The sequence below is a fragment of the Chrysochloris asiatica genome, unplaced genomic scaffold (assembly GCF_000296735.1).
Source record: "Chrysochloris asiatica unplaced genomic scaffold, ChrAsi1.0 scaffold00238, whole genome shotgun sequence".
Taxonomy (NCBI): Eukaryota; Metazoa; Chordata; class Mammalia; order Afrosoricida; family Chrysochloridae; genus Chrysochloris; species Chrysochloris asiatica.
In genome coordinates this window covers 157,150-168,444 of record NW_006408756.1, presented here as the reverse complement: position 1 = coordinate 168,444, position 11,295 = coordinate 157,150, and the positions used below count along the sequence as shown (strand labels likewise).

The window sequence follows — 11,295 nt, the reverse complement described above, 5'->3', positions numbered from 1 at the left end:
TTGTAGATTGTAAGATTAACTACTCCCCAGTTTTTGTTATAAAACTTCTATCTTTACAATTGTGACAGTCACAATTAGTCATGATAACAATTACTCACTATCGAATCATACAAATCGTATCCCCTTCTCTTTTTACCAGACCCATCTAGACCAGATGAAAACTATTCAGTTGGGACTCTTTCTTTCCTCACACACTCTTAAAAGTAAACTCCATCATGAAACCTTGTAAGCCAGTCACTTCGTGCCTTATCACCCCGTCATTTTCGGTAGTGTACACCATTCTTGTCTTGAAGAGGCTTTGGGGGTTTGTGGGCTTGGTTATGAGGAGACTTTGCCCCATCAGGGATCCCTCCGCACTGGCCCAGGAGACCCACTTGGCTGGGGGAGCCCTGGTGGTCCCAGAAAGGGAAACTGGAGCAGAACTATGGATTCCTCATCTCTTCCAGAGCGAATTTGAAATTCTCTGGTCCCCAGTTGTCCTCTAAGACCAGCTCGGGGTTACTCTTAGTCTCTGGGTCCCGTGTGTGTCCTGTATGTCTATAATTGCATGTATTCTTGTATTCATAATATGTTCATAATAATTTCATAATATGTTCATTTATCTTGTAACTCCTGTATTACCAATTTATTGATCAATTTTCCCTTGTGTAAGTATTGAACTATCGCTAGTCCTGATGTGGCGCTGTGGGTTAATGTGTCAGACTGCAAAGCTGTTTGAACTGCAAGGTCGGCAGTTCAAGCTCACCAGCTGCTCCTTAGAAACCCTATACAGGGTCGCTGTGGGTCAGAACCTACTCAATGCACTTTACAACAACAACAACAACAAGTGTAGCACTGGAGTCCTGGACCTCAAGGTTGGTTTGAACCACCAAGTCAGTGATTCAAATTTACCAGCTGCTCCTCAGAAACCCAGTACAGGGTTGCTATGAGTTGGAACTGTTTTGGTGTAGGATAAGCATCAGACTGCAAGGTCATTTGAATTGCAAGGTTGGCAATTCAAACTCATTAGCTGCTCCTTGGAAACCCTATGTAGGGTTTCTATGAATCAGAACTGACTCCACGGCACTTAACAACAACAACAAGTGTGGCATTGTAGGGTAAGCACTGAAGTGCTAACCATAATGTCAGCAGTTCAAACCCACCGGCTGGTCCTTGGGAATCCTATACAGTGTTGCTATGAGTCAGAACCAACTGGACCACACTTAACAACAACAATTTCTTCTGTGATGCGTGACTGACTTCACACGCTCCTTTTTGATTTGAGAGATGCTGCCTTGAGTCTGTGAGTAAGTGCTCTATCTGCCAAGACACTGGCAGCCCGTTCCAGGACACAGGTCCGAGCCCCTCGCAGAAGGTCCTGATTTAGGGGTGTGGCTTCCACTGAGGCTGGGCCTTTCTGTGGGAGGCTGTGGACGGTCCCTTTGTTTTGGAAACTTGCCCTTGGTCTGCTCCTGGCCCCCAGAGCCCAGCTATATGAGACTTTTTCAGTGATCTCCCATACCTATACTACAGACCTGTGACCACCCAGTCCCTGGGCCTCTGGAGGCCTCAGGGATATCTGGAGGGGTCTGGCACTGGTGGAGGGGTGAGGCTGCTTCCTGGGCCGGCCTACGGGATTCTCAGGGGTGGTGGTGGGCTGGGGTTCTCCAGGAAAAGTACATGTCCTTTTATTCTCCTGAAGTAAGGAACTTGTAACCTTCCCTCTCATTTTTTGAAGCAATTTTAGGTTGACATAAAAATTGCGCAGAAGCTACAAAGTTCCAGTTCTTGCTAACCCTCTCCACACACACTGCACTGGGGAAGAAACGCCTGGTAAACTGCTTCTATAAAGACCATGGTGCTCTCTGGATGTGTTATCCAGAGGGAGCAGACGCTGGGGAAGGCAGCATGCTTGGAAAAGTAGAGTGTCACCGACAAAGAGGAAGACTCCCAGACAAGATGGACGACACAGTGGCAGTAGCAGTGGGCTCTAATACAGCAATGGTTGTGAGGATGGTGCAGAGGTGGCTCGAGGGCACCCACCAATAAAACAGCACCAACCCTGAGTCATGGCGAATTGGACAGCCACTAACAAGAATAGTGATGTCCTAGTCTCTCTTGTCCTTTCCACCTTGCTTTCCTGTGGTTCATTTGCTACGACTGAGGGAATGATATTGCTGCATATCAAATCCAATCCAAGGCTCACCTTCAGACTCTCTTGATGCTCTGTAGTCCTGTGTACCTCTATTACCACACCCTGCAGAACATTTTCACAGGGCTCTTTCCTGGGGGCTCCTGAGCACAACAGACCCCCACCTTGCCCTACCCACCTGAGATGACCCAGCTCCTGGACCTCTGGGCTCCATGGGTGCTGAGTGGAGTTGGAGGTTCGAAGGTGTCTGAAGGAGGCCTCGCTCATCCTCTATTCTTGTGGCCACGAGGTCTGGGGTTTTCAAGGATGATGAAAAGACAGATCATGTTTATTGGTGCCAAAGTGCAAAAAAAAAAAAAAAGTTAAAGTTAATACATATTATTAAATGACTAAAATTTGACATTGTATTGAGAAGCTGAAATTCAATTTGTCTGTCATTGTGTAAGAAGCCTGGTGATGCAGTGGTTAAGTGCTCAGCTGTTAGTGGAAGGGTCCGTGGTTCAAGTCCCTGAGCTGCTCCTTGGGAAAAAGATGAGGTTGTCTGCTTCTGTAAAGATTTACAGCTTCAGAGACCCTATATAGGGTCACTATGAGTCAGAATTGATCTGATGGCAGTGAGATTTATAAACATTTAAAAAATAGATATTATAAGGCTTAAATGTCAAGGATAAGGTAATTAATTTATGATGAAACTAAAAATTATTAGACTCCTCTGACTTTTTAACAGCACAGATGCTGTGTGGGCCCTGGGAGTTACTATGGGCCATCTTCCGGGTTGTCGTGGTACCAGGATGGTGCTTGGGGGGCACATCAGGAGGGAAGGAGAGAGGGAGCAAACTGCAGCCCTGCCATGCAGTGGGAGAGGCCTTGGGTGGGAGAAGAGGTGTTTTCACCCCAGGTATGTGGGTGCCAATCTCATTCAGGGATTCAGTCGCTGCCAAATCATCTGTGAGGTCCGACAGCTGCCACTGGAGCCCTCTGAGAGTGACCTAGGGACTCATATGGCTTGTGTTGGGCTCTCACTGTAACTATACAAACAAAATGTATAATCTGTAGGCATGTGTGTTCTACACTGAGTGTGCTGTCCCTGGTGAGGTTAAACATGTGTTGTCATGAGCTCATGTCCATTGCGATCTCTGTAGCTTGCAGTGTCATGGGTGGGATTGTGACTTCTTACAAAATGTGGTATCCGTGTCTGTGACTGTGACCACCAACGGAAAGAGGGTCTTTAGACGTTATCAGCACGGTTGCCATGGCCTCAAGAGGAGCAAGGTGGGTCCTGATCCATGGAAACACAGGCCACGGGAAGACCATGTGAAGATGCAAAAGGGTACCTGGGAAAACCAGAGCTGGGAGAGATCAGGATAGACCTTCCCTGCAGAATTCACAGAGCGTCCTGCATTCCGACTCCCAATCTCCAGAGCTATGAGAGAATCTGCTTCTGGTCTTGTGAGGCTCTTGGCACTTTGTTAGGTGGTCCTGGAAACTGGCACAACTCAGGGTTTGGGTTGGACCCCAGGGCTGATCCGGTGTGTCCTCTGGCTAAGCCTGCGCAGCTCCTCCGCATTGGTCTCTGAAGCTGGGCCTCATGTGAGCCATCCTGAGCCTGCAGCCCACATTGGCTAGGCAGGGACAGGTGCAAAGGCAGGAGGAACAGGTCCAGGGGTATGAGCGGTGTCAGTGCGAACAGCAGTGGGAACAGGGCAGCACCACGGACGTGTTGCATGGTGAGGCATGTGAGAAGGTGAATGTGGCACACAGGATAGCCTGGGACGTACGTGCTCCAGGCTGAACTCGTGTGCAGGATGTGAGCAGGACGCCACAAACACAGCACACACGGGTTAGGCGTGCAGGGCCTCTGCTAGAGAGAAAGATCCAGGGTCGGCGCTGGGAGCCCTTGGGTGTGACTGTGGGCTGAGGGCCCTGGGGAGAGGACAGTTGGAGAACCCTATGACTCTGTCCATGTCTCCCAGCCTCTTTCCCTTTCCTCTCCTCTACATCCTTCTCTAAATTTCAGGAGGAGGTGAGTGGGGTGACATAGGGGTACATGTGCACAGACTGGGGGACATCAGGCCAGACCCCTAAGTATCCCATCCCCCAGGCCCCCCAGTTCTACAGCATCCCCTTCTCCAACCTGAGTCCTGGGCTGGAGGCAGCAGAGGGTCATAGGCGGGTGGGCGTGGGTCTCAGGATGTCTTGGACCTTTCAGGTCCAGCTGTGGGTTAGTGGAAGTCCAAGGCCACCAGGTTCCAGGGTCAGGGAACCATACTTCCAACTTTCCTTGGAGGGGCCTTGCATGTGCTTGTATCCCCAGGGTATTCACACAGCACCCAGTGCAGACCAGGTGCCTTTGGTGTGTGCCACACATGTGTTAGCACACATGGGTGTGAACCATATCTGTATTCATCATGTGCCCACGTGTCCCCGGGTGACCCACGAGTATCTCTGTGGGTGTGTCACATGTCTCCACACGTGTCCTGAGCCTTGATCATAGCAAAGACGCAGACATGAACCCTGGGGGACAGTGTGGGACGCCAAGTCCTGGGCTTCAGCATGCCACGTCCAGGTATCCTAGCGACGCTGCTGCCTGTCTCCTAGCAACCAAGTTCCCATCCTTGAGGAGGGAGGGTGCTTCATGAGGGGCTGAGCCCAGGCAAGCAGCCCTGTGACTTAGGTCAGGGGGCACTGAGTGGCTTTAGCCTGTGTTTTCTATTCCAGCCAGTGCCACACCTTTGTGTTGAGTGGAAGTTTGGCTGGTCACAACCCAGTCATCCCAGGTGTGTTTCAAGTGACAGACTGACCCCTGCCTGTGCCTGCTTTAAGGCAATCTTTGCAGAAAGCTGATTGGGCAAGTGCAGGGGGCAGGGTGCTCGGACACCTTGCTGAGGAGCCGGGGAGAACCATGTCAGGATGAGCAGCTGCATTCTGGGACTCTGAGGGTGTTCTCAGAACAGGGCCAGAGCCTGCTGAGGTGATAGGTGAGTCCATGTGTCTCTGAGCTGTGTCTGCCTGGGTCTGTGCATGCCCCCTTCTATCTGTCTGCCTGCCATGTGGGGTGTACTGACCCTTCCCTGTGTGCTCCCTCTCCTACCCAGGTGGCCCCTCCCCACCAGAGCTGCAGCTTCCTCCCCTCCCCCAGCTTCTGGCTCCGCAGCTTTTACAGCGACTGCGTCTGGCGTCTAGAGAAGGAGAAGCTGCCGCCGCCACCGCCGCCGCCGCCGCCGTACCCACTGCTGCTGCTGCTACCGCAGCCCGTGCAGCCCGAGTGGAGTGGGGAAGGGTCTCGGCACTGCTCACTGCTGGACCCCCAGTCCCTTGGTCCCTGCCCCTCCTGCCTGCTGAGGCCTGGACCCTATCGCCCCACTGCTGGTTCCCAAGGTAAGGGCCTGAGTCTGGGCGTGGGGGTGGAGTACAGATGGGGGCCAGCTTCTGGGGGGCAGAGTTGAGGGGGGCAAGAGGAACCTGGGCATTTGGCTCCCCATGTCCTGGGTCCCATGTGTTTCTGAGCATGTTTTGTCTGTGGGGTCAGATACTCAGACAGGTCCCTTATGCCCGTGTGTGCATGAAGGCTGGTTCGGGCAGGTGTGCACTCACATGTGTTTCTGCATGCCTGAGGCTGTGTGCACACAGGCAGCTGTATGTCTGTGTGTCCCTGGACTGCACACGTGTCTTGGTGTGTAACCACATCCACACAGCTCCTGTGTGTGTCTGTAAACCAAATGGGACCACGTCTCTGTGTGAGCTCCGGTGTGCATGTCTGTATGTCTCCCTGTGTGTTCCCCTGTGGCCCTCCCTGTGCACATACATGTCTCGAGGTCTGTGGCTGTCAGTGGCCTCCTGCCCCCTCCGGTGCATGTGGGCTGCATAGTCACATGTCTCTGTACTGCCCCAGGTGCTGAGAGGCCAAGCGCTGCCATGGAGTCCCTCTTCCCCGCCCCATTCTGGGAGGTCTTCTACAACAGCCACCTGCAGGGTAACCTGTCTCTCCTGAGCCCCAACCACAGCCTGCTGCTCAACACCAGCCACGGCTCCTTCCTGCCTCTAGGACTCAAGATCTCCATTGTGGGGCTCTACTTGGCTGTGTGTGTGGGGGGGCTGCTGGGGAACTGCCTCGTCATGTATGTCATCCTCAGGTAGGCCAGCCCCGCCCCCACAAGAAACACCCAAGTGGTCAGATGGCCACAGAGGGGGAAACTGAGGCAGGGCTATCAGGACAAGCCTGGGGCAGGTGGGTAGTTCTCTGCTTCCAGCACCCAATTCCTGGTCATTCTGTCCAGGGGATGGGGGATGTCAGTCCTGATGCACTGGACATTCAGTTTCTGAGGGTGGAGATAAAGGAGAAAAGGGACCAGGCCCTACTCCTGTCTGTCTGGGGAGGGGAGGGGGTACCCAGGCTCTGCCCATGTCTGTCTGGGGAGGGAAGCTGAGACCCAGGCCCTGCCCCTGTCCATTGGGTTCGAGAGGAGTGGACACAGATACTGACTTTGGCTGCTGGGGGTGAGTACACCTGAATCCCAGGCCCCATTAATGACATCACTGGTGTGAGGTGGCCCTGGCTCCATGCCAAGCTGTCTGTATGACTTCTTTCATCAGAGCCTAGCAGTGCCCCTGATGTTGCTCTTTTATTAGCCCACTCTGTATAAGGGTGGAGTCCTGGGGTGGTGCTGTGGGTTAATGCACTGGACTGCAAAGTCTGTTTGCACCGCCAGGTTGGCGGTTCAAGCTCACTAACTGCCCCTCGGAAACCCTATACAATGTCACTATGGGTTGGAACTGACTCTGTGGCACGTAACAACAACATAGAAGGACAAACAGAGGTGCATAGAGTATGTGGTGGTGGGCAGCTCACAGAGCCAGAGCTTGGAGCTAAGAGCTGACAGCTGTGGCTGGCCTGGTTCTGTGATGCTCAGACGTGGGAAAGTTCAAGGTAAGATGGCCAAGCTCAGCTGTCAGGTGGGTGAGTGAACACGGGAGACGACCCAGCAGAGGGGAAAGCATTGTGATACTTAGATCATGCAGGTAAGAGAGAGCTGGGGCAGGTGTGGGTTCTTGAGTGCCACCTGGTTATTTTGTTCTTCAGACAGTAGGGAGCCATGGAAAGTCCTCGAGCAGGAAAGTGACCCAGTCAGGATGAGGGCTCCTTCTAATCCAGGATGTGTGCCCTTGGCCCAGAAAGATAGGATTGTGAAGAAAGTGCTCAGAGCCCTAAAGCAAGTAGCTTCACCTTATAACTCAAAGCCCCCAAAGCAGAGGTGCCACTAGTAGGTAGAGTGGTGGTGGAGGCAGGACACAACAGTGGGGAGTGCCCAGGCCTGCCTCAGAGTGACCCTTAGCAAGTCCGATTCCACTCTGGGCTTCTTTTTGCCCATTTGGAAAGTGAGGAGAGTAAACCAGATATCTTCATGGTGCAAAGTATGTGTGCCTGAACACATGCGCGCACACACACAGGGACACGTGTGTAGACACACAGAAATGCACCACATGACACACACACACAGGATTCATGTATGCTCACAAACACATGTGCACACATGCACACTGTGTGGGTGCATGCATGTGTTTGTGTGTATGATGCACAGTCAGACAAGGGGATGGGAGGAGTAGCTGCCCCCTGTCCATTGCTGATCTGCAAGGCCATTCCTTTCCGCAAGCCCTGTGTGGCTGGAAGGCATGTTGTGGGTGAGGAGTGACTAGCTGGGCAGTTCTCATGCCTTGTCTACACTTGCTTTCACTGTGAATCTGTCCTCTGCACTGGGGCAGGGAAGCGCTCACACCGTGGCCTGGATTAGAACATGTAGGGAAAGCCAGTGCCCATGAGCAGTCCCCAGAGAGAGTGATGTTCCGGAAGCACTGTGAGTCCACTGCATGCGGTGTGCTCAGAGCCAGCAGACTCACAAACATGGCCAACACGCTCTGAAATTTACTTGGTGCCTCCTCCGTTGACCAGAGGCAGTAGTGCCCACCCAGTGCTTTCATGAGTCTTAAGGGAGGTAAAATCCCCGTGAAGAGCTTGGCACAGGTAGGTATCTGCCATTGCTGTTGGTATTTGAGTATAATTGAGGCTTCTTTGTACTTATTTTTTAAATCCCTCTCTCAGAGGCAGATCTAAACACAAATTCTCTCATGGTGTCTAAACTGACACAGAAAACCGTCATCAATGGTGTTGTTACCCTTCCCACCATGACCACCACCGTCCACCCCTTCCCACAGTCACCATCACTGCTATCACCACCTCCTACCCCTTCACCACCACCTCCACTGTTACCACCAACACAACCACCACCATTATCATTACCACCACAGCTACCACCATTACCATCACCTTCAACTACCATCACCCCCCTCATCACTACTACCAAAACCACCACATCATCATTAACCCCACCCCCATCACCATCAACACCATCATCACTACCATCAACACCACCACTACTGTCACCATAGCTGCCACGGTTACCACAACCACCACCATCATCACCACCAACACCCACACCACTGCCACCACCCTATCACCACTACCACCATGCCCCCCATCACCAGTCTCACCCCACCGGCACCTATGTAACCACCACCACTATTACCAACATCGACTCCTTTAACAAGTGCTTACAAAGTGGCTACAATTCTCAAAGCACTGTTCAGGTGCTTTGTTCCACCCAACATCATCAGCACCCCTTGTATTCCAGGCACCATTTCCTGTCTGTATCTTGGTGTGGCCTTGTGTAGGCTCTGGAGCCCTTGGAAATCTCTGGCAGCTGGGTGTCAGCATTTTTGTCAATGAGTGGTCTTGTGGGGACACTCCACAGGGAAAGAAGAGGATCTTTCTTTTAGAGTCCTTCCCCTTTGTCCCTGGGTAGAGTCCAGTGTGCTCTGGTGTCCCACATGCCTCAGTGTCTCCAAAGTAGACCAAGTCTTCAAGGTTCTTGTCATGATGTTTGCTCCGGGCTCTGTCCCCTGAGACTGACTCCATGGGCCTGGAGTTGGGCTCAGAGTCCAATTTAATTAGCTCCTGGGGGGACTCTGGCCTTGAGGGTCTTGGAGCTGGAAGCATCCCTTGCACTTTGCTGCCAGGTCCAACCACGATGCCAAGTGAACTCTCCTTCTCCCGCCTCTCTGCAGACACACCAAGATGAAGACAGCCACCAACATTTATATCTTTAACTTGGCTCTGGCAGACACGCTGGTCCTGTTGACGCTGCCCTTCCAGGGCACTGACATCCTCCTGGGCTTCTGGCCATTTGGGAATGCTCTGTGCAAGGCGGTCATTGCAATTGACTACTACAACATGTTTACCAGCACCTTCACGCTAACTGCCATGAGTGTGGACCGCTACGTGGCCATCTGCCACCCCATCCGCGCTCTGGATGTCCGGACGTCCAGCAAAGCTCAGGCCATCAACGTGGCCATCTGGGCGCTAGCCTCCATCATTGGTGTCCCAGTTGCCATCATGGGCTCAGCACAGGTTGAGGATGAAGGTGAGTGTGGGTTCCATGGGGCCCTCCCTGCCCTCTGCTCACAGTCCACAGGTCCCTAAGTGCTTTGACTGCTATCTCCCCACAGAGATCGAGTGTCTGGTAGAGATCCCTGCCCCACAGGACTATTGGGGGCCTCTGTTCGCCATCTGTGTCTTCCTCTTCTCCTTTGTCATCCCTGTTCTGATCATCTCCATCTGCTATACTCTCATGATCCGGAGGCTGCGCGGCGTCCGCTTGCTCTCAGGCTCCCGGGAGAAGGACCGAAACCTGCGGCGCATCACAAGGCTGGTGTTGGTGGTGGTGGCTGTGTTCGTGGGTTGCTGGACACCCGTCCAGGTCTTCGTGCTGGTCCAGGGGCTAGGCGTGCAGCCAGGCAGTGAGGCCGCTGTGGCCCTGCTACGCTTCTGCACAGCACTTGGCTACATCAACAGCTGCCTCAACCCCATCCTCTATGCCTTTCTGGACGAGAACTTCAAGGCCTGTTTCCGCAAGTTCTGTTGCGCATCTGCCCTGCGCCGGGAGACCCAGGTATCTGACCGTGTGCGCAGCATTGCCAAGGATGCGGGCTTGGCCTGCAAGACCTCAGAGACGGTGCCGAGGCCTGCATGACTAGGCGTGGACCTGCCCCTGGTGCCTGTCAGCCCGCAGAGTCCATCCACTCCCAACACAGAGCTCACGCAGGTCACCGCACTCTAGGCTGGGGGCCAAGCTAAACACTGCTGCCTCCGCCACAGCCCTTCAGCCTGGATGCTCAGCCTGGAGGAAGCTAAAGAAAAGCATGGAGCTTGAGATGGCATGGGACAGGGTGAGACACGAGGGCAGCCACTGAGGTCCTCTTGCAGACGACCCTTTGTTTCTAGTGATTCTTTCCCGCTGAGTCTTGAGCACACTGGAGATATGCCTCCAAGTGTGTAACGCTCTACACCCCCATGAGCTGTGCATGTTTATAGGCCCCAGGGCTCCTCGATGCCTCAGCCTGTAACTCCAAGCAACAGCTATCAACTTTGGGACTTGCCCACCACCGAGATCAGCAGTTCCGTTTGGGTGGATGAAAAGTCTTGTTCTATTGGCCTTGGTGGCCTTGGAAGGGTGGCAGGCCTCCTGCTGACCTGGTGTTATCCCAGAGGAGTCTCCCACTGCCCCTACGGTGTGAGTGGGGTCATACTGCAAGGGTTGGCCCTACAGGCGAGGGGAAGGACCTGACTTTGGGGCCTCAAGGTCACCCAGAGAACACCTTCGTTGATCTGCAGATGGAGGCTGCAGGTGGCTGGCTGACTTGGCAAATCCTTTTCCTGCTGCCAAGCTGAAAAGACTGCTATGTCCCGCCATTACCTAGAACTGAGCTGCAGTCCTTGACCAGGTGGCCCAGGGCCCCTGTATCTGACAGATGCTCTCACTCTGCCCCCCATTCCGAGCTTGGCCTTGGGGAGTGTCCTGGGGAACAGGAGGCTCTATGGACGCTGGGGCTCTATGGACTTCTGCCAAGTAACAACAGCACACCTTGTGTATTTCTGCATGTGTTTGTGTCACCTCCTGTGCATGTCTCCAGAGCTGGTGAGGGGTTCTTAATAAACACCTGCTCATGCTCACCCAAAGGAGCTCTGGTAGCGTAGTGGTTACGAATCAGGCTGCGAACCACAAGGTCAGCAGTTCGAAACTACCAGCTGCTCCGCGGGAGAAAGATGAGGC

At 53.3% G+C, this 11,295-nt stretch overlaps 1 protein-coding gene across 2 annotated transcripts; it reads left to right on the top strand.

Moving 5' to 3' along the window:
- Positions 1-6,042: 6,042 nt before the first annotated feature.
- Positions 6,043-10,306, top strand: OPRL1 (opiate receptor-like 1). 2 transcript variants are annotated; one of them, XM_006873325.1, is made up of 3 exons: positions 6,043-6,264; positions 9,251-9,606; positions 9,692-10,306. In XM_006873325.1, exons 1-3 carry the CDS (start codon positions 6,047-6,049, stop codon positions 10,213-10,215), a joined length of 1,098 nt encoding a protein of 365 aa, XP_006873387.1. In that variant the 5' UTR covers positions 6,043-6,046; the 3' UTR covers positions 10,216-10,306. The 2 variants fall into 2 exon arrangements, with proteins under 2 accessions (XP_006873387.1, XP_006873388.1); XM_006873326.1 differs by having other exon boundaries at positions 6,046-6,249; positions 9,692-10,236.
- Positions 10,307-11,295: the final 989 nt, after the last annotated feature.

What these genes read in the sequence shown, in the direction of transcription:
- OPRL1 (XM_006873325.1), top strand. Translation starts at nt 6,047, where the DNA reads ATGGAGTCCCTCTTCCCCGCCCCATTCTGGGAGGTCTTCTACAACAGC. An exon ending in GTCATGTATGTCATCCTCAG is followed by an intron (nt 6,265 to 9,250) that starts GTAGGCCAGCCC and finishes GCCTCTCTGCAG; the next exon opens with ACACACCAAGATGAAGACAG. An exon ending in AGCACAGGTTGAGGATGAAG is followed by an intron (nt 9,607 to 9,691) that starts GTGAGTGTGGGT and finishes ATCTCCCCACAG; the next exon opens with AGATCGAGTGTCTGGTAGAG.